At 39.8% G+C, this 19,433-nt stretch overlaps 1 protein-coding gene across 8 annotated transcripts in view; it reads right to left on the bottom strand.

Moving 5' to 3' along the window:
* Window positions 1-18,296, bottom strand: part of LOC128014342 (kinesin-like protein KIF21A) — a 56,178-nt gene extending 37,882 nt beyond the window's left edge. For 4 of the 8 annotated variants that reach the window (XM_052597838.1, XM_052597841.1, XM_052597837.1 and 1 more), the window contains exon 1: window positions 18,070-18,295. In XM_052597838.1, coding sequence (XP_052453798.1) covers window positions 18,070-18,155 — 86 coding nt within the window. In that variant the 5' untranslated portion in view covers window positions 18,156-18,295. Of the gene's footprint in view, window positions 1-1,044; window positions 1,905-18,069 lie in introns of those variants that run through there. The other 4 variants (XM_052597836.1, XM_052597835.1, XM_052597834.1 and 1 more) reach the window with 2 other exon arrangements.
* Between the last annotated feature and the right edge of the window lie 1,137 nt (window positions 18,297-19,433).

A 19,433-nucleotide genomic window follows, 5' to 3' on the forward strand; every position in this document is an offset into this window, starting at 1 on the left:
ACCAGCTGAGAACCATGGCATCAGATTTGAAGGAGCTGACTAATATCATCAGGCACAGTCAGCAAGTTGCCATCCTGACTTGTCCAAACACACAGCCACAGGACCAATGATATAACAACGAATTCATGCCTGTTTCCCCATTGCTCAGCTATTCTTCTCGTGTGTTTGTTCCTGTTCTGTGTTCTGTGGGGTACGTCATCATCACCCGGACCTTTCATCATCTCTCACCAATGCACTCTACTCACCAGCTGACCGTCCACCCAGCCTTACTCGCCGTTATTCAAATAAATATTGTTACTTGCAATTTGCTTCCTGTCTTTCATCCCTGAAAGAACGATCTGACCAACATAGAAGCAGACACTCTTCGTCGTTGGAAGAATTTCTCAGTGCCAGCGTTCGAAAGATGGATTCCCAGGAAAGGAATCTCAATTACACAGGTCGCACTGTCCAGCCATTGGTGGCGCAGGTGTCCAAGCTCACCCAGCAATTACAACTCCTGCAAGCTCCCACTGCACCGCTCACGCCGCCCGTTCCCCCCACGCTATCTGAAACCCCTCCCAGCCAGAACCACACCTTCCTGTTCCAGAACCTTACTCTGGAGAGCCAAATTTCTGCAGAGCTTTCCTAACACGATGCGATGGACTTTTCTCTTCAACCAGGGACCTTCAATAACGAACGAGCCAAAGTTGCATTTGTTTTGACGCTGCTCACTGGGAGAGTGGCATTATGGGGAACGGCGGTGTGGGAGAACCAAGATCCACGCTGCGCCTCATTCCAGACACTCGCCGCTGAGATGAAACAAGTGTTTGATCGTGCCGTCACCGGGAGGGAGGCGGCTAGGATGCTAGCAGACCTGCGTCAAGGAGAAAGATCGGTGTTAGATTTCTCCATCAAGTTCCGTACCTTAGCGGCGGAGTGTAAATGGAACGAGGAGGCACAGTGGGACATGTTCCTCCCTGGACCTTTCGACCTCTCTCAACAGGCTTATAAAGTTGGCACTAAGAGTAGATGCACAACGGTCTCGAGTAGATTGAAGTAACCTACCCAGTCGTACACAGAGAGATCCTGCTGGTACCCGAGTCTGCAGCGGGGACGCGACCAGATTATAAACATGAGCTGCGTCTAAAAGGCAAAGGGGGAGGTGTTGCTTCAATTTATAACAACGTTTTCAGGATTTCTCAGAGGGCAAATATAATTAGTTTGAAGTAATGGTGCTTCATATAACATTATCCAGAGAAACAAATGTTAATGGTAAATCCCCTGTTATGTTTGTACTGGCTACTGTATACAAGCCACCAGGGCACCATGCATACTTTATTAAAGAGTTTTGTGATTTTACATTTGCGTTAGTTCTGGGTGCAGATAAAATTTTAATAGTTGGTGATTTTAATATCCATGTTGATAATGAAAAAGATGCATTGGGATCAGCATTTATAGAAATTCTGAACTCTACTGGGGTTAGACAACACGTTTCAGCACCTACTCACTGTCGAAATCAGACTCTAGATTTAATACTATCACATGGAATTGATGTTGATAGTGTATCACGCTGTCTAGTCTCTTGTTTCCCTGGGTGTCCACTAGTGGGCTCACTTTCTCTTAGGCACTACACAGTAGGCACTAAAATTCCTCTAGTCTTTTCCTGTCATCACAGTAATTGCACTCCTGTTAATTGCACCAGGTGCAGTCATTTGTCCGTCATTAGCCTCCCTATAAATACCAGTCTTTTCTTGTTGTTTGAATGGAGTCCTTACCTTTCATGTATCCAGCATTCTCGTTCCCCGAGATTCTTCCTAGTCTGCTCATCCTCCGAGTCCTCTCATTTTCCAAGTTCCCTTTCCGGTCCCTTTCCTTGTTTGTTTATTTTTGGACTGTCTTTTGGTTTTGACCTTGGATTGTTTTTTGACTACGATTTGGATTATCCCTGAATAAAGACATCTGCAATTGGTTTTTTCTCACTCTCCCTGTGTCTCTCTGGGTACACGATCGTCATATAGTGTTGAAATTATGCAGCCAAGTGATGATATCTAAGATCATTATTTAGTTTTGTGACAGTATCATAAGTAACAATGAGTGATGTGCATGCGCGAGAGATCACATCCAGGGCTTTCCGCACTTGCACAGACTAAAGCCAGAGCGCACGTGCACGTCACATCGGGAAGCACTCGTGCACTAAGATCAGTTGGACGTGGTTGTGTACAAGAGGTAAAAACGATATAAATACTGTTCGTTTTCTTACACAAACTGCACGTTTCGTGTCTTAGGTCATCAATGTGTACTTATGATGGGCAATTGTTTAATTTTGACTCCTCTGTGCATGCTCTTTGAGGTGGTGACCATAGACATCCATTATGTGAGTCACAGACAAGAATGGTTGGACCTAAAAATATCAAAATGGGAAATACTGAGGAAACAAAAGAAACCTACATCTTGGATGTCCTTGAGGTAAGCTAAAACATATGAAAATTTAATTTGAGAGTGAACTTTCCCTTTAAGGAAGGTTAAGGAAACCCGTATGACACCATGGTATAATGAGCATACTCGCACCCCAAAGAGAGCAGCCCTAAAAATGAAACACAGCTAGAGGAAAACAAAACTAGAGGTATTTAATATTGCTTGGTGGGAAAGTTACCTATCCTACAGAAAAACATAAAAAACTGCTAGATCCGATTACTTTTCTTCTTTTTTTAGAAGAAAACAAACATAACCCCAGGTATTTATTCAATACAGTGGCTAAATTAACGAAAAATAAAGCCTCAACAAGTACTTTATGAACTACTTTACTTCTAAAATTGATACTATTAGATATAAAATAGTAACCATTCAGCCATCAGCTACAGTATCGCATCAGACAGTGCACTATAGACTATAGAGGAACAGTTCCACTCATTCTCTACCATAGGAGAGGAAGAATTGTATAAACTTGTTAAATCATCTAAACCAACAACATGTATGTTAGACCCTGTAACATCTAAGCACCTAAAAAAAGGTGCTACCAGAAGTCATAGATCCTCTTCTGACTATTATTAATTCCTCATTGTCTTTAGTATATGTCCCCAAAACCTTCAAACTGGCTGTTATTAATCCTCTCATCAAAAAACCACAACTTGACCCCAAAGAACTAGTTAATTATAGACCAATCTCGAATCTCCCTTTTCTGTCCAAGATACTAGAAAAGGTGGTATCCTCACAATTATATTCCTTTTTAGAGAACAATGGTATATGTGAGGATTTCCAGTCAGGATTTAGACCCTATCATAGTACTGAGACTGCTCTCCTTAGAGTTAGAAACGACCTGCTCTTATCATCTGATCGTGGGTGTATCTCTCTATTAGTTTTATTGGATCTTAGTGCTGTGTTTGACATAATTGACCACAACATTCTGTTGCATAGACTTGAAAAATCTTTCCTTAGAAAGCCACATTTCTAGCATTTGTAAAACTGCATTTTCCATCTCAAAAATATATCTAAATTACTGCTTATGTTCTCAATGTCAAATGCAGAAATGTAAATCAATGCATTTATGACCTCAAGGTTACATTATTGTAATGCTTTATTGGTTGTTCTGCACGCTTAGTAAACAAACTAGTCCAAACTACAGCTAGTCCAAAATGCAGCAGCAAGACTTCTTACTAGAACCAAGAAGTATGACCATATTAGCCCGGTCCTGTCCACACTGCATCGGCTCCCTATCAAACATCGTATAGATTTTAAAATATTGCTTATTACTTATAAAGCCCTGAATGGTTTAGCACCTAAGTATTTGAATGGAAGCCCCAGATACAGATCCCCTGTAAAGACCTTGTCTCAGACGACCACCAGGACAGGACCACAAAAAAACAGATGATTCTTCTGCACAATCTAACTTTGCTGTAGCCTGGAATTTAAGTGCTAGTTTCGTCTGGTCAGAGGAGAACTGCCCCCCCAACTGAGCCTGGTTTCTCCCAAGGTTTTTTTCTCCGTTCTGTCACTGATGGAGTTTCGGTTCCTTGCCGCTGTCACCTCTGGCTTGCTTAGTTGGGGTCACTTCATCTACAGCGATATCATTGACTTGATTGCAAATAAATGCAAATAAACTATTTAAACTGAACAGAGATGACTTAACTGAATTCAATGATGAACTGCCTTTAACTGTCATTTTGTATTATTGACACACTGTTTTCTAAATGAATGTTGTTCAGTTATTTTGACGCAATGTATTTTTTTAATGTGCTATATAAATAAAGTTAACTTGACTGGAGAAGGAGAGGTGGAGATCCCTGGGCCTTTGCCTCTACTGCGGGAGAGCCGGTTATCACCCCTACATCTGTCTGGTAAGAGGCTAAGCCCGATAGTAAGTATGAGGCTACTATCGGGTGGGATCTCCACGAGAAGACTCTCCCCTTGCACCCATCCTTGGACACCCCTGGCTCATCCGGCACAACCCTAAAGTGGACTGGCAACTGTGTTCTATCTTGGCCTGGAGCAATAAAGTGTCATGAGTCTTGTCGTGTCTGCTTGTCCGTCTGTTTCTACCTCTGCATTGTCCCTATGATTGTGCCATAGATTTACTGTCAGGTAAGTCTCCACCTAAAGGCAAATTATATTCACATTCTGTTCCAGAAAGGGAGGCTATGGAGAAAAATATTTCTGATTCTCTGGCTTCGGGGTTCATTCGCCCATCCTCTTCCTAAGGGGGGGGGGTTCTTTTTTGTGGGGAAGAAAGACGGTTCTCTGCGACCTTGTATCGATTGCCAGGGATTGAACAGCATCACTGTAAAGTATACTTATCCTTTGCCATTGATGTCTTCAGCCTTCGAGAGTTTGCAGGGAGCGTTGATCTTCACGAAACTGGACTCACGTAATGCTCATCATTTGGTCTGTATTAGGAAGGGGGATGAATGGAAGACCACTTTTAACACCCCCAGGGGGCACTTTGAATACTTGGTCATGCCCTTCGGTTTGTCCAACTCCCCACCGGTCTTCCAGGCATTCGTCAACGACGTGCTGCGAGATATGGTCGATCAATTCATACATGTCTCCCTGGATGACATATTGATTTTTTCCTCTTTTCTCCAGGAACATGTGCAGCACGTCCGACAAGTCTAGAGTCCCTGCACCACCCACCCTCAACCAAGCCTTACTTGTTGTTATTCAAATAAATATTGTTACTTGAAATTTACTTCCTGTCTTTCATCCCTGACAGTTATGGCCAATCCATTCTAAGCACAGGAGTCCAACAACAGAATACCACTCCTGTTCCAGGTCTCTTTGTTGTCACCGTGAGCTTTGAAGTCACCCAGTTGTACCATGAAGTACCTACACTCATTGTATATTGCATCAGTTCCCCTAATCTTCCCCTTGCACTTGAGGTCGCAACAAATACCACTTCTCCACCAGGGTTGGTGCCAGAGCTGGAGCCCAATTGGTAACTGTGCAGTAAATAACTAATGTTGTAGGGTATAATATACACATTGTGACGAGTGGAGAGGGGCCGAGAGTAGTGGGAGCAGAGCGAGGCCGGTTGAAAGAATGATAATGAGTGACACACCTCCACCACTCACTGGTCTAGAGTTACTGTTGTCACTGTTATAATGGTGCCAAAACCCAGGAAGAACGAGGGACAGGCTCTCAGAGGGCCCTCACAACTATGGGGAATCCACGGTGCCATTGAGCATGGCGGAGCAGTCTGCCGCCATAGACACTCGAGGCAGTGGGTTGGAGTGAGTTGGTGGGAGGATGGACAAACTGAGGCCGGAGAATGAATGGCCGCGTCGCTTTCATTATGAGCGCGCATACCGAGCGCCTACATTTGAAATAACGAACTTGAGCACAAGTGATGTGTGAACGGCCCCTATGCATGTGCGTGCGCCGCGCTCGTTCTTGTTGTGTGTGTGACTGACAGACAGCCTCCGCGGAGCGCATGATAGATCTCGCAGATCTCACAGACAAACGTCTTAATATGATCGCACATTAGAAATGTGTGGTGAGATTAAATGTGCACGGTAACATTATTAAGCAAAAATACATAGTACACTCATTTTTTCCCCTCCAGTACCGAAAGCAGAACCGATACCATCAGATCTTACTGATACTACGGTCTTTCATAATTTAGCCCCGGGGCCAGTTTAATACTGGGTTTCGGTACCCATCCCTAATCACCAGTGGATAAGATTTCATATAATAATAATAATAATAATAATTCTTTACATTTATATAGCGCTTTTCTAGACACTCAAAGCGCTTACATTGTCAAGGGGTATCTCCTCATCCACCACCAGTGTGCAGCATCCACCTGGATGATGCGACGGCAGCCATATTACGCCAGAACGCCCACCACACACCAGCTTACTGATGGAGAGGAGACAGAGTGAGGAAGCCAATCAGCGGATATGGGGAATGTTAGGATGGCCATAATGGTCAGAAGGCCAATGGGTGAATTTAGCCAGGATGCCGAGGTCACACCTCTACTCTTTACGAAAGACATCCTGGGATTTTTAATGACCACAGAGAGTCAGGATGGTCATATGTCAAAGTCATATGGTCTTTTGCAGGGAGCAATTTCATAACACTTTATATTAACCCTAACCCAAAATGTTAATCTTTACAATATAGATATAACTGCTGTTTACAGCAATTTACACTCAAATATTTGAACACATTACACTAATGAATATTATAAAACACTCCATTATTAATCTCAAAATTATTAAGAAAATAATTCTGAAATTAGACATCTATAGACAAGTCTCTGCCTGTCATGTTCACATCCCTGAGGCTGCTTCATACACAGTCGGTAATAATAATTAAAGCATGATCTCTAGACAGCCTATCACTACTTATGGCTACATTTAAGAGAAACCTGGATCATCTCTACTTTTTAGAAATCCAAACTAATCCTTTAGATGAAAGAATGTAGATGACAGGAATCACTAAAAGTGCCAAAAAAAAAAAAAAAAAAATCTGATAAAATCAAAGCTTCAGACTAGTACAATATCATCAATGCATATCACCAACAGAGGAAGAGAGAAAGATTTAGTTGAATATGGTATGGACGGACATGCTTGCATTATGCAGGAATCAGCACCACAGCTCTCTCTGTCTCTCTTTGTGTCTGTCATGAGTGCGGTTTTCCTGCCATGTGACAGAATGTAGGCCACGACTGGATCTGCTGCTGTTTAACCTTAATTCCTCTTTCACACGCACTCATGTCTGAGTTCACAGCGATTTTTTTTACTTTTAGCTCAAATTAATGATTATTAAAAGTGTCCACATTCATGTTTCTGACAGTAAATACCCTAATGAAAAAAAGACAGTAACAATCATTATAAAGGACTCTGTTTTTTTTTTTTTTTTAAGCCTGTGGTTTGTTTTATAATGAATAAGACTTCTTGTTCAGCATTGTGTATATTATAAGAATATTAGATATTTTGGGCATTTTACAGAATTGTGACTTTCTGTGTGTCAACGCACCACACAAATCTCCAGAGCTGCTGAGCTATTTCCAGCTGTATTTCATTTAGAAAATGCAGCTTTTAAATAAACGTATCACTAAACAAACAGAAACAAGGTCAGTACTGCACCAAAAGAAAGCTTGGTAGAAACAAGACTGCTGCAGCTGATCATTGCATAAACCGTATTGTATTAAATTATCTTTTTAATTACTGGCACAATTTTAGAAAGGCTTACAACCTACAACTATCTAATTTGCTATTTGACTGTATTGGTAACATTGGCCGAACAGTAAAGACAAGTGGAACAAAGTACTTTAAAGTATTTTGATGAAACATTATTTCATTTGGATTATATTTTCGTGTATCTCTAGATTGCTAGTTATGACATCTTCCAAACAAAAAGTAAGGGTAACTAATTAAATCATCAAAAAAAAAAAGAAAACACTTACGGTCTACTACAGTACAGTACCAAAAAGAAAAACAAAACTAAAATGTATCATTTTAAATTAGAAATATATATAAATATTTAACATATACGTGAATGTTGAAGTGCTATTCTAAATATAAAAACATGGGAAATATATTCAATTAAACATCCATTACACATATTGCACTGTTCATTCCTAAATATTAATAGTGAAATATTTTGTTGAAAATGTGATTGGATTGAGAATCCCCATAGCAGGAAAGACCCAGAGCTCGCATCTGTACCGAGAGACAGTCTCTACATGACACAGCTATTGATGCAGTGCAGTGAGGCGGCGCAGCTTTTCACAGCATGAGTTTGTGAGCGCACACACAATCACAGCATGTGTGAGAGCTAAGAGACGAGAGCACCAGCTAAACTGAGTCCCACAGGCCTCCCGAGACTCACTCCAGGGAGAACCAGCCCCAAATACAGCATGAGATAGGATGGGACAGATATCAGCCAGACCCAAATACAGTGTGAGATACAGCGGAACAGTCCCTCTGAAATAATCAGCCTGCTCTTTCCTGTCTTGGCAGTTTATCAAACATTTCTAGTGAAATCACGGTCTCAGAGACATTTGGAAGAGCAAGGAAAGGCAGAGGGCAACAGGTAAAGATGGGTAAAACTAATGGCATCCTGAAAGGTTTTCAAGCAAGAGAAAACTCTCTTTGTTCTTTAACTAGAGCACGACATCAAACTCAATCCAAATGCATTCGACTTGTTGCCATTTTGTCCCACAGTACAGCACAGTGTCTAGAGCTGCCAGACAGGTGCATTCTGGGTTTCAGAAGGCTGTAAACAGTAAAGATACCACGCACTAGAGATGTTCCGATACCCTTTTTCTCTTCCCGATACCGATTCCGATACCTGGGCTCAGGGTATCGGCCGATACCGAGTACTGATCCGATACCTGGGTGTGTATCTGTATATACAGCTGTATATACTACTAGCCCTGTGTAAATTGCTAGAATTCTTTTTATGGTGTGCTTCAGACAGATCCCTCAATAAAACATGAACAAATACATGGTGAACTACTGTATTTATTACAGTATTTTTATTATCTAACATGAATTTGACAGTATTATTTATTTTCATATGCAAAAAAGAACTTCAAATGCAGCCAAAAATCTAACACCGCAAACTAAAAAAGGTATTTAAGTTTTACAATATAACTGTATAAAAAAACTGCAACAAATAAGTCTAGGAATATAAAAAAAGATCTATTAATCAGATAATCTCTTTACAACAAAACAAGTAAAAAACAAGCAACCATCTAGGCATAATTATTATTATTATAGAGACGTATTATTATTACTGTAGGCTACAACAGTAGCTTTATATATTGTCAATTTACTCATGTAAACCAAACATTTATTTTAATGGGCTGCCATGAAGATCTTTGAGTGTCTGTGTTTATGATATGACAGTATTCTCAAATGAAACGGTAAATTCTCATGAAGTGACGGTTTATGCGTTCGTGTCCTCATGACACACAGCAGAGACTACAAAACAGCGAGCTCTCGCGCATCTGTGCCAGTCACCCACAGAGATGTAGATTTTGCGGGAGTAATATTTAAATAGTATTTTGCAGTTTAATATTCACAGACACTAGTATATATTCGGCTACTGTCTGGAGCCCTGCGCTTTGACTTACACGGAAGCGACTGAACGCAGCTGCCGGTACTGAATATACTTGAGAGTCTGTAACTACCGGTACTACAGAGACATACTGCTAACCACTGATCTATAATATAGTAGCGGCTTCACTGTCTTTTGGCAGTTTAGAATGTGATGAGTGATCCAGTCATATATAGATAAGGGCTGCTAACGCGTTTTCATTTCTTCTTCGCTGCTCTAAACAGGGGTTGCTTGTGGCAACACAGCACAACTTCCTGTGTTTTCAATGCATTTTGAGCAGCGAAGAAGAACCGTGCAGCAGTTAGGCAAAGCTTGCGGTCATAACTAGGTATTTTTTAAGAAAATGGTATCGGATCGGTATATGGGTTCATGTACTCGCCGATGCCGATGCCAGAATTTGTTGTGGTATCGGAGATATTTCCGATACTAGTATCGGAATCGGAACAACTCTACCACGCACATGGGCCTTTCCACTGCAGACAATGTTATGGCAGCTTTACCCTGATGACAACATCTGTAGCAACAGCTTTACACACCACACAGGTGAAAGCATGTCTCTGCGATATTGCATTTTAAAAGATATTCACATAGGAAACTGTTATTTTAATAAAATGTTTTTTCAAAAAACATTTTATTAATATTATTCCAAACATTGGACAAATTGACCAATACAACAGCAGGATGTTAAATAACATTGCATTCTATACTATACATAGACAATAATATGGAGTTGGTCCTCATTGACTACAACAGCTATGACAGCTTCCACTCTTCTAGGACAGTGGTTCCCAGCCCTGGTCCTTGAGGCACCTCAGCACTGCACATTTTACATGTCTCCTTTCCCTGACACACCAATTTCAGGTCTTGGAGTCTCTACTAATGAACTTATGTCCTGAATCAGGTGTGTTTGATTAAGGAGACATGCAAAACATGAAGTGTTAGGGTGCCTCCAGGACCAGGGTTGGAAATTTGGCACAATGCAGTCAGGCAGGTGATGTTCTCCATAGAATCATAATTCATCACCACACAGAACAGGTTTCCACTGCTCCAGAATCCAGTGATGGCTTTCTTTTGTACTTGCTGATGTGAGACTTGCATGCAGCTTCCTGGTCATGGAAACTCCTTCCATGAAGCTCCTACCACACAGTGTTTGTCCTAATATTAATGCCAGTGGAAGTCTGGATGTCTTCAGCGGTGGTTGCACAATGGAGCATTGGTGACTTTTATACACCATGTGCATCAGCACTCGGTGACCCTGCTGCTGGTCCTAAACACGTCCACTTTCACAACTGACATTGCAAAAGTGGCAACCAATCATAGTTTCACACTTGAATTCACAGAGCTCTTTAGTATGACCATTTTCTTTCACAAATGTTTGTAAATGCATGCTGCATGTCTAGGTGCCACAGGGTCTGACTGAACATATAAATTTAAAACAATACAGGGGTTGGACAACCAAAAACCATGTTTTAGACCAAAATAATTCATTAGAATGGTGTAGAACAGGGCTGGGAAACTTCTGTCCTGAAGGGCCACTGTCCTGCAGAGTTTGGCTCCAACCGTAGTCAAACACAACTGAACAAATCAATGTCTTCTAGATCACTAGACAGCTACAGGCAGGTTTCTTTGATTAGGGTTGGAGCCAAACTCTGCAGGTCAGTGGCCCTCCAGGACTGAAGTTGCCTAGCCCTGGTGTAGAGTTTCCTTTTCCTGCTAATGGAGTACAAATTTGTCTTGGGAATGAGATCCTGCAGAGTCCTGCCATTTTTCTTGCAGAACAGTGGCCAGATCACCAGATGATGTCTAGACTAGTTCCTAGAACCAAGTTCCTAGAAATACGCAGTGCAAAAGTGCCTATATTTTCTGCTTTTCCACTGAAGCTGGTGCCTGTGCTGGAGCCATTGCTCGGCCAAGAGTGGCACTCATTCAAATCCTGGCTTGCATTTCAGTAACCCTCTACGTAACCAAAATGAGACTGGAATCGCTTGTTATCTCTTGCGGAAGGACAGTGTTGGGAACTGACATTTAATTGCTGTTAATGTTGCTAATTTACCCGAACTCTGATGACTTTTATAAATGACACCTTTCATAGTGAAGTCCATAGTGGAAACACCACCTTCTAGCATCATAGGTTCCCTTGTTTGAGACCAGTACTGGGCCAGGTCAGTACAACAGTTACCAACTGGGCTATAGCTCTGGCACCAGTACCCAGTGTAAAAGCAGTAACTGAGAGACCAAACCATGATTGATCCACCCCCATACTTCAATCTGGGTATGCACCAGTCTGGGAGATAAGCCTTTTTGGGGTTTCCCCACACAGTTAACTCTCCAGGGTATAGGAAAGATAGTGAATGCTTTTCACAATGTCTGTATTTCAAAATTTGTGCTGCTTGCACCTTTGACACCAATGGTCATGTGACGTTCCTGATAAACAGATTTGGTGCAATCAGGAGAGTCAAGATGCACATTTGATTCTGCACTGAGCTACCCTGTTGAAAAAACAACAACAACAGCAGCATATGCTGGTCAGGTTTGTTTTGAAGCATGGCAGCTAGTTTAAGCTGGTCCTAAGCATAAAGCTTCTGCTCAAGACTGGCTCAGGACTAGCTTAAACCAGCTCAAACTAGCTGACATGCTTCAAAACATACAGTACCTAACCAGAATATGCTGTTTTTTTTTTTTTTTTTTTTTTTTCAAAAGGGTAAGCAGTTGTGGTTTTATGTTTTTTGGATACATCCACTTCAGCCAGAGATGTGCCAGTGAGACCAACGTACCAAAGATCTGTCCTCTTTTGAACTCTGATATGTCTCACTTGTGTTAAGTCCTCACAACTCACCAAGTATACCTCGCATACATCTCAATAAACTGCTTTTCATTAAAAACAAACAAAAAAACAAACAAAAAAACAAAACAGGAACACACAGTGATGTACAACAGACACTTCGGACCTGATTTGTTCTTGTTCCAGTTACATTATCGAATGAAGTGACATGGATTCAGCAGTGATCGGAAGTTTACTGAACTAATAATACAGAGATGAATGTGATAAGGTGAAGACTAGCAGTGATTCTACAGTAATGTTTGCATTCTGCAGGCACTGAGGCGTGATGTGTTGACAGAAGCTCTCCTAAAAACCAACATGGCCGATCTCAACACCTCTACTTACATATATACAGCATGTATATTTCATGCCCCTCACTGTGATCCTGTAATTGTTTCTTACCTCACCGACCCATGATGAGAAGAGACTGAAACACATTTAGAAACAGAATATGATGACATCTTAGCTTAATGTGCTCTGGATATAGAGATAGATTGGACTTTAAAAGCAGTATAAACCTGTCTGTATTTGTTTATTCACAGAGCTTGGGGCCAAACAACCAGAGATACTGTTCAATGAAAAGGCACAGAACGAAGACCTCAAGCACGCGGGAAGTGAAGCGCAGTTGGCTGGGTGTGGTGAATGTGGTAAAACTACCCCACGGCTGCTCTGCTTAACATTGCTGCTTTCTAGACAAACTACAATTACAGAGAGCAGAGATTCTGTTCCTGCCACAGACCAGGAATATGTCCACATGCGGCTGTGCAGGCTACAGGCGCATAGTTTCTGTGTCTGAAGGACGTGACCGTCACTGGGGTCACCACTGACTTACTGGAGCCCTCTGTTCTGTTAACACATCAGCTTAACATCTAGAGAAACAAATGAGCACAGATGAAATAAGAGACATTCTCTTCGATGGAAACACTATGGTTTGCTCAATTCATTCATACTGAAATGAACATTACAACAAAGACTCATCAATGCTTTAACAGAGCTTTTCATTTTTAGTTCATGTTAACTAATGCAACCTTATTGGAAAGTGTTGCACGGACACACCAATGATTAAAAAAAAGTAAATCATAATAATTAATCAATACAATTCATTCATGTATGCTATCTTAAAACGGAATTTATTTCGAGTTAGGTGCTTAAGAAACACGTTAAGAGTTGTGTTGCTTAATATTTGAGTAGAAACTGTGATCCTGGACTTTTTTAAGATCTGTTGATGTCTCAGAAGTTCAAAAGAGCAGCTTTTATTTAATTAACAAATATTTTGAAACATTATAAATGTCTTTACTGTCACTTTTTTAATCAAATAAATTGAAATTGACACGAAAAACCATAGTGCCCCACATTTCTTTCTTTTTTAGAATTTATTAGGTTATAAGTTATTATTTTTTTTGCTCTATTGCTTTTTATTTTAATGTTTTATTAAATGCATTTTATTGACCATTTACCTGAATGTAGGAAATCAAAAATACCATTTCTTCACTCATCATTATAAACATTCTGTCAGAATTACAATTATTGTGGCCCATATTACTGTTTTATACAGTCTTTATACAATATATGACATTGTTTTGTCTACCATTCACAAGATTTACAATGAATTTACAGTGTAAACATGGGTATAACATTTATTATGAATGTGACATCAGTGGATTAACTAGATTAACCAGAGGAAGCACATCAGTCTGATTTCCTCTGTATCTGTGAGGCATGAGAGCAGGCTTTTATTTCATCACAAAATGACATTTGCTGATGCAAGAGCCGCTGACTCACTGAAGAAAACTGCACCGTCATCCACAGCTGGCTCTCCGTCCCACGACAGCATCTACCGTACTGTTACCACATCCACAATCACATCCACGCAATCAGCTTTAGTAAACTGGTCAAGCATCTATATTTCTGATTAAAGCTTTGTCAGTGCTCTGTGAATCTAAACAGATGAGACAAAAACTCTGATAGGTGTCAAAATGTCACATCTGCAGCTAAACCAACCTGCTGCTGTCTATATCATTTATATTAATCAGAAAGAGTACTAAAGAAATAAAAATAATTATTCACGGTTTAGGCAATTTAATTTACAGGGTGGAACGATTTTAATAAATTAATGTATATTCCTAATTAATCTTTTAAGAACAGTAGGGTCTTCAATTGCTATTACTTAAATACGGCTAGTATTTATATACATTTTCAGTATGTTGCTGATGCCGTATTTTTATAATCAAAGGCTGTAGGATTTTGAAATTGACACAAGTTAACCACACAATTTACCAGCCTGGTCGATACACACATCTGTTCTCTATTAGTGAGTTCAGTTTCCTGTAACAGAAAACTGTCCAGGCACTATAATCATTACTGTCAGCTAGCCGAATGTATTTGACTGTGTGAGCGCTAAAACAACAAAATGCATCTCTGTAGAGATCTGAAACACAACAAACAGGCCGATCACAGATCTAATGCACAGATTCACCAATAAATCTCTTCTTCCATTGATCATATGTCAGTTAACTGTCTACTTTCAGCACAGTATGCCACTCAAACCAGTGACACACACACACAGTTGAAAACCTCTACACTAAAGTAGCGTTTCTGGTTGAAATGATGTCATTGTTACATTGATGTGGCTGATGCTGAGAGAGTTGTTCAGACTAGGTATGGGTCACGATTTTCTAAAATTGGATTGGTTGATTTAATTATAGAATATCAAATAAGATGTTCAATTATTGTCTTTAAAAAATTCCAAATGTCTGCGGTGTTGATGCGGTAGTGACGTCTTCATGTAAGCCAGAGCTGATCCTCCCTATACGTAAAATACACAAAGTGTTTAAGCACTTTCCGCTAGTGCAATTGTAGGCGGAGTGAAACATGGACAAATGCGTTGCATTCATTCATCCATAACCACTCATTCCCCACTCCCCACTAATTTAACCCTCCCCTCGCAAATGACCTACCAATTTTCACCGAACACTGAGGTCCTGTGATAATACCAGTCCCGTGTCAATCGACATCTCTGTGATTTGGCCAGCATTTGGCAGGTCGTATATCATTTTTCAAGGTTTTTGTTTCCTGTGCGCCTTTTTATCCAGCTTTCGCAAAGAATAGAGCTGCGTTGGAGTGTTTGATAGTACTGTATTTGTTGTGGAAAAGTTCATTTATTTCAGTAATTCGACTCAAATTGTGAACTCGTGTATTAAATGACATTGCACCCCAAATCATCACAGACTGTGGAAACTTAACATTTGACTTCAAGCATCTTGGGCTATGAGCTTCTCCATTCTTCCTCCAGACTCGAGGACCTTGGTTTCCAAATGAAATACAAAACTTGCTCTTATCTGAAAAGAGGACTTTGGACCACTGGAAAACAGTCCAGTTCTTCTTCTCCTGAGTCCAGGTAAGATGCCTCTGACGCTGTATGTGTCTCAGGAGTGGCTTAACAAGAGGAATAACAAAACTGTAGCCAAATTCATTGACACGTCTGTGTGTGGTGGATCTTGTTGCCTTGACCCCAGCCTCAGTCCATTCCTTGTGAAGTTCACTCAATTTCTTGAATTGATTTTGCTTGACAATCCTCATAAGGCTGCGGTTCTCTCGGTTGTTTGTGCATCTTTTTCTTCCACACTTTTTCCTTCCACTCAACTTTCTGTTAACATGCTTGGATACAGCACTCTGTGAACAGCCAGCTTCTTTGGCAATGAATGTTTGTGGCTTACCCTCCTTGTGAAGGGTGTCAATGATTGTCTTCTGGACAACTGTCAGATCAGTCTTCCCCATGATTGTGTAGCCTACTGAACCAAACTGAGAGACCATTTTAAAGGCTCAGGAAACCTTTGCAGGTGTTATGAGTTAATTAGCTGATTGGTGTGTGACCATATTCTGATTTGTTGAGATAGTGAATTGGTGTGTTTTTGTTAAATGTGAACCAAAATCATCACAATTAAAGAACCAAAGACTTAAACTACTTCAGTTTGTGTGCACTGAATTTATTTAACACATGGTTTCACAATTTTGAGTTGAATTACTGAAATAAATGAATGTTTCCATGACATTCTAGTTTATTGAGATGCACCTGTAGAACAGGACTCTCAAAGCCTTGACATCCATATATCTGGGAGATAAGTCTGTAAATTTGAGTAAAATCACAGGCTTCACTTATCCATGCAAATACACCATGGAAAATTCAGATGTTGGGTGTAATAAAAAAAAAAAATCACACTATGTCCCCAGATAATCCCGTGCGAATAGGGCTAAAGACAACAGATTTTCTCACACGCACACTGTACACTTAAAAAAAAAAAGGCTTTTTATAACAGTTTCAGTAACTTGGGAAAATTTCCAAATAAGTTTCTGTGTGGACCACAAACACCACCCACGGAAAACAAACAACACGTTCTACGGAGCCACTAAAGGGACATGATTAGCCGCTTGCTAGCGGTAGCCTGTTACATTACAGTACATAACATTTCACTTACCACATAAACAGAGTAAGGAGAGATGACTGATAGGATGATGCCCAATGATTTGCAGATCCTGAGCACCGCTGACAAACATCTAATCTTGTAAAATGTGTGGTATCTCGAAAGTGATGTAAAAAACGCGCAGCATTCAAAAGCAATTTAAATTCATTGCATATTAATCCATATTAAAACTGATGCCTACAGTTTATATACAGTATAATTACCCAACCATATAATCGTGACAGAAGATATTAAAGAATATTTTTCCCCTTTAGGGATACCATTTTTGGAAATGGTATGAGCAGTTAATTTATGCTAATCAACGGACTCTTATGATTATTATACTAATGTTTCAGCACATTACAATCATAACATGTCTTGATTTAAGGTAGCCTACATGCATACAGATTGAAAGTGTGAATCCCGTCTCTCTCCATCTCTCTCTCGGAGTATGGGTGTTTGAGTGTGCATGACAACTGAGTAATAAAGAGGGATTTTTAAAATATTATTTTGGCTTAGGGTGCCCTTCCCTAGTTCAGACACACATCTACCACGTGTACATCTTCGGTTGTGCTGAATACTGCATGCTAACAGAGCTGGACTGGGATGCAATTTTAGGCCGGGAAATCTCACACTCATCCAGCCAGGACACACAGAAAAGAAGGGGCCAAATTGTACATTTTGGGATACAACAGTGTGACACTGTAGCAGTACTCATAAAAGGCTAAGACGGCTTATAAAAACGTAGTTCTGTTTTTATTTTGATTGTATTTTTTTTAGCTTGTTTACTGTACAGATTGTCACATAGCAGCTTTTAGGCATGGCTCTGTTTTTTTGTTTTAAGTCAGAAATGACAAGGAGGCGGCTTCCCGCAATGGAGAGCCCCCACGGTGTGGGCGTGGTCTACATGCGCCCTGGCTTTTTGCATAACACATGAAATATCCTGATTATGTCTTGTAGTGCAGCTTTGACAACAAAGAAAAATAAATTATTTGTTGCTGGAAACTTTCCATTGTTGCATGGTGTCAGGACACGGTGTTACATTAATAATACATTAACTTGTAAGGATTTAGCAAATATATATAATGTTGCATATAATTATAATAATGAAACCGTGGAAACAGATCCTATTTTCCCTGCTTCTATTGATTCCAGGGTGAAATGTAAGGCGCATATGTGCTCTGTTGCAGCAGGTGCCAGCCCATGAAAGCACATCGTCAGTAACGCACACTAGAGCTCGTGCCCTACCTGAGCGCCACGCGCACTGTGCTCTCGTCCTGTCCGCCTGACATGATTAGATCTTCATCGATCGATCGATCCTGTGCTCGGCTCATACACACATCAGGGCTGTGATGTGCATGCACCCGCTACAGCAGCGATGCATTGCGATCACGCGAGATCATTCGCTCGATCCTGAGCGCGTCCCGATCCGAACTCATCTGATCTAGTACACGCTCGCTTCATGAAGACCCAGCCACAATGCGTCACCAAACCACGCCTCCTCCAAGACCCCTGGAGGGTGACGTCACCCCACGCATGCAAATCAGCCGGTGCGAGAGACATAATAGATGCAGGCTCTAGATAATATTCCAGATTACTTCATAATATTTGGGATGTATTTGCAGAGATGCAGATATTTGCTGCACTGATATGCATAAGTCATTTCAGTTACATTTAATTTGAACCGTTATTTTATTTGTTATTATTATTATTATTATTATGAAATTTAATACATTTATCGTGTAACTGAATTTGTTTTGTTGATTTTATATATATATATAGTATATATATATATATATATACTGCGTATGTTTATTATTTGTAGCCTATATAAATACACAAACATGCATGTTTATATTTAAGAAATGTATGTTATGTTTATATATTAAATATATTTATAGTCTGTAAGTCTAATTCTGTAAATACATGTAAATATTTTCAAAATATATACTTGTATGTGTATTTTTATATACATAATACACAGTACACACATATATTATGTAAACAAAAGCTATTATTTTGGATGTGATTAATCGCGATTAATCGTTTGACAGCATTACTAAACACATGCAGAACTAGTAAGAAGTAGTGGTAGTAATATAAATGATATCATAAGCACATTATTCATAAGCACAGAAATTGTTATCTATAATAATAATACTAAAAAAAAATATTATATATATAAAATGTTTGCTAAAGATATACTTAATGTATGTTGTAATGCATTATATATTTTATAAATCATTGTAACCAAAGTTAAAACACATCATAATATGTAAAGGTTTGTTTGTTATGTGTTTTAATGCATTATACTTTTTAAAGGTGTAGCAATGAATAGTATTATATTTGATCATAACTGTGGAAACAATTATTCATAAAATCATTAAAAAATATATATGGTTCATTACAAGGTGTAAAGTTTTACCAAATACAAATATCATAAACACCATTAATAATGAAGTTTTTATTTTGGTGCTGTATGCAGTGGTGTTATGCGCTCTCGTGTGGTGATGCTTCACCACATCACATCTGGTTTCTAAGCCAGGATAAAAGCATTCAAACATTACAATATGATAGCACTGGTTTCCTGAATCTACATTTAACTTAAGCAC

The sequence above is a fragment of the Carassius gibelio genome, chromosome B25, assembly GCF_023724105.1.
Source record: "Carassius gibelio isolate Cgi1373 ecotype wild population from Czech Republic chromosome B25, carGib1.2-hapl.c, whole genome shotgun sequence".
Lineage (NCBI taxonomy): Eukaryota > Metazoa > Chordata > Actinopteri > Cypriniformes > Cyprinidae > Carassius > Carassius gibelio.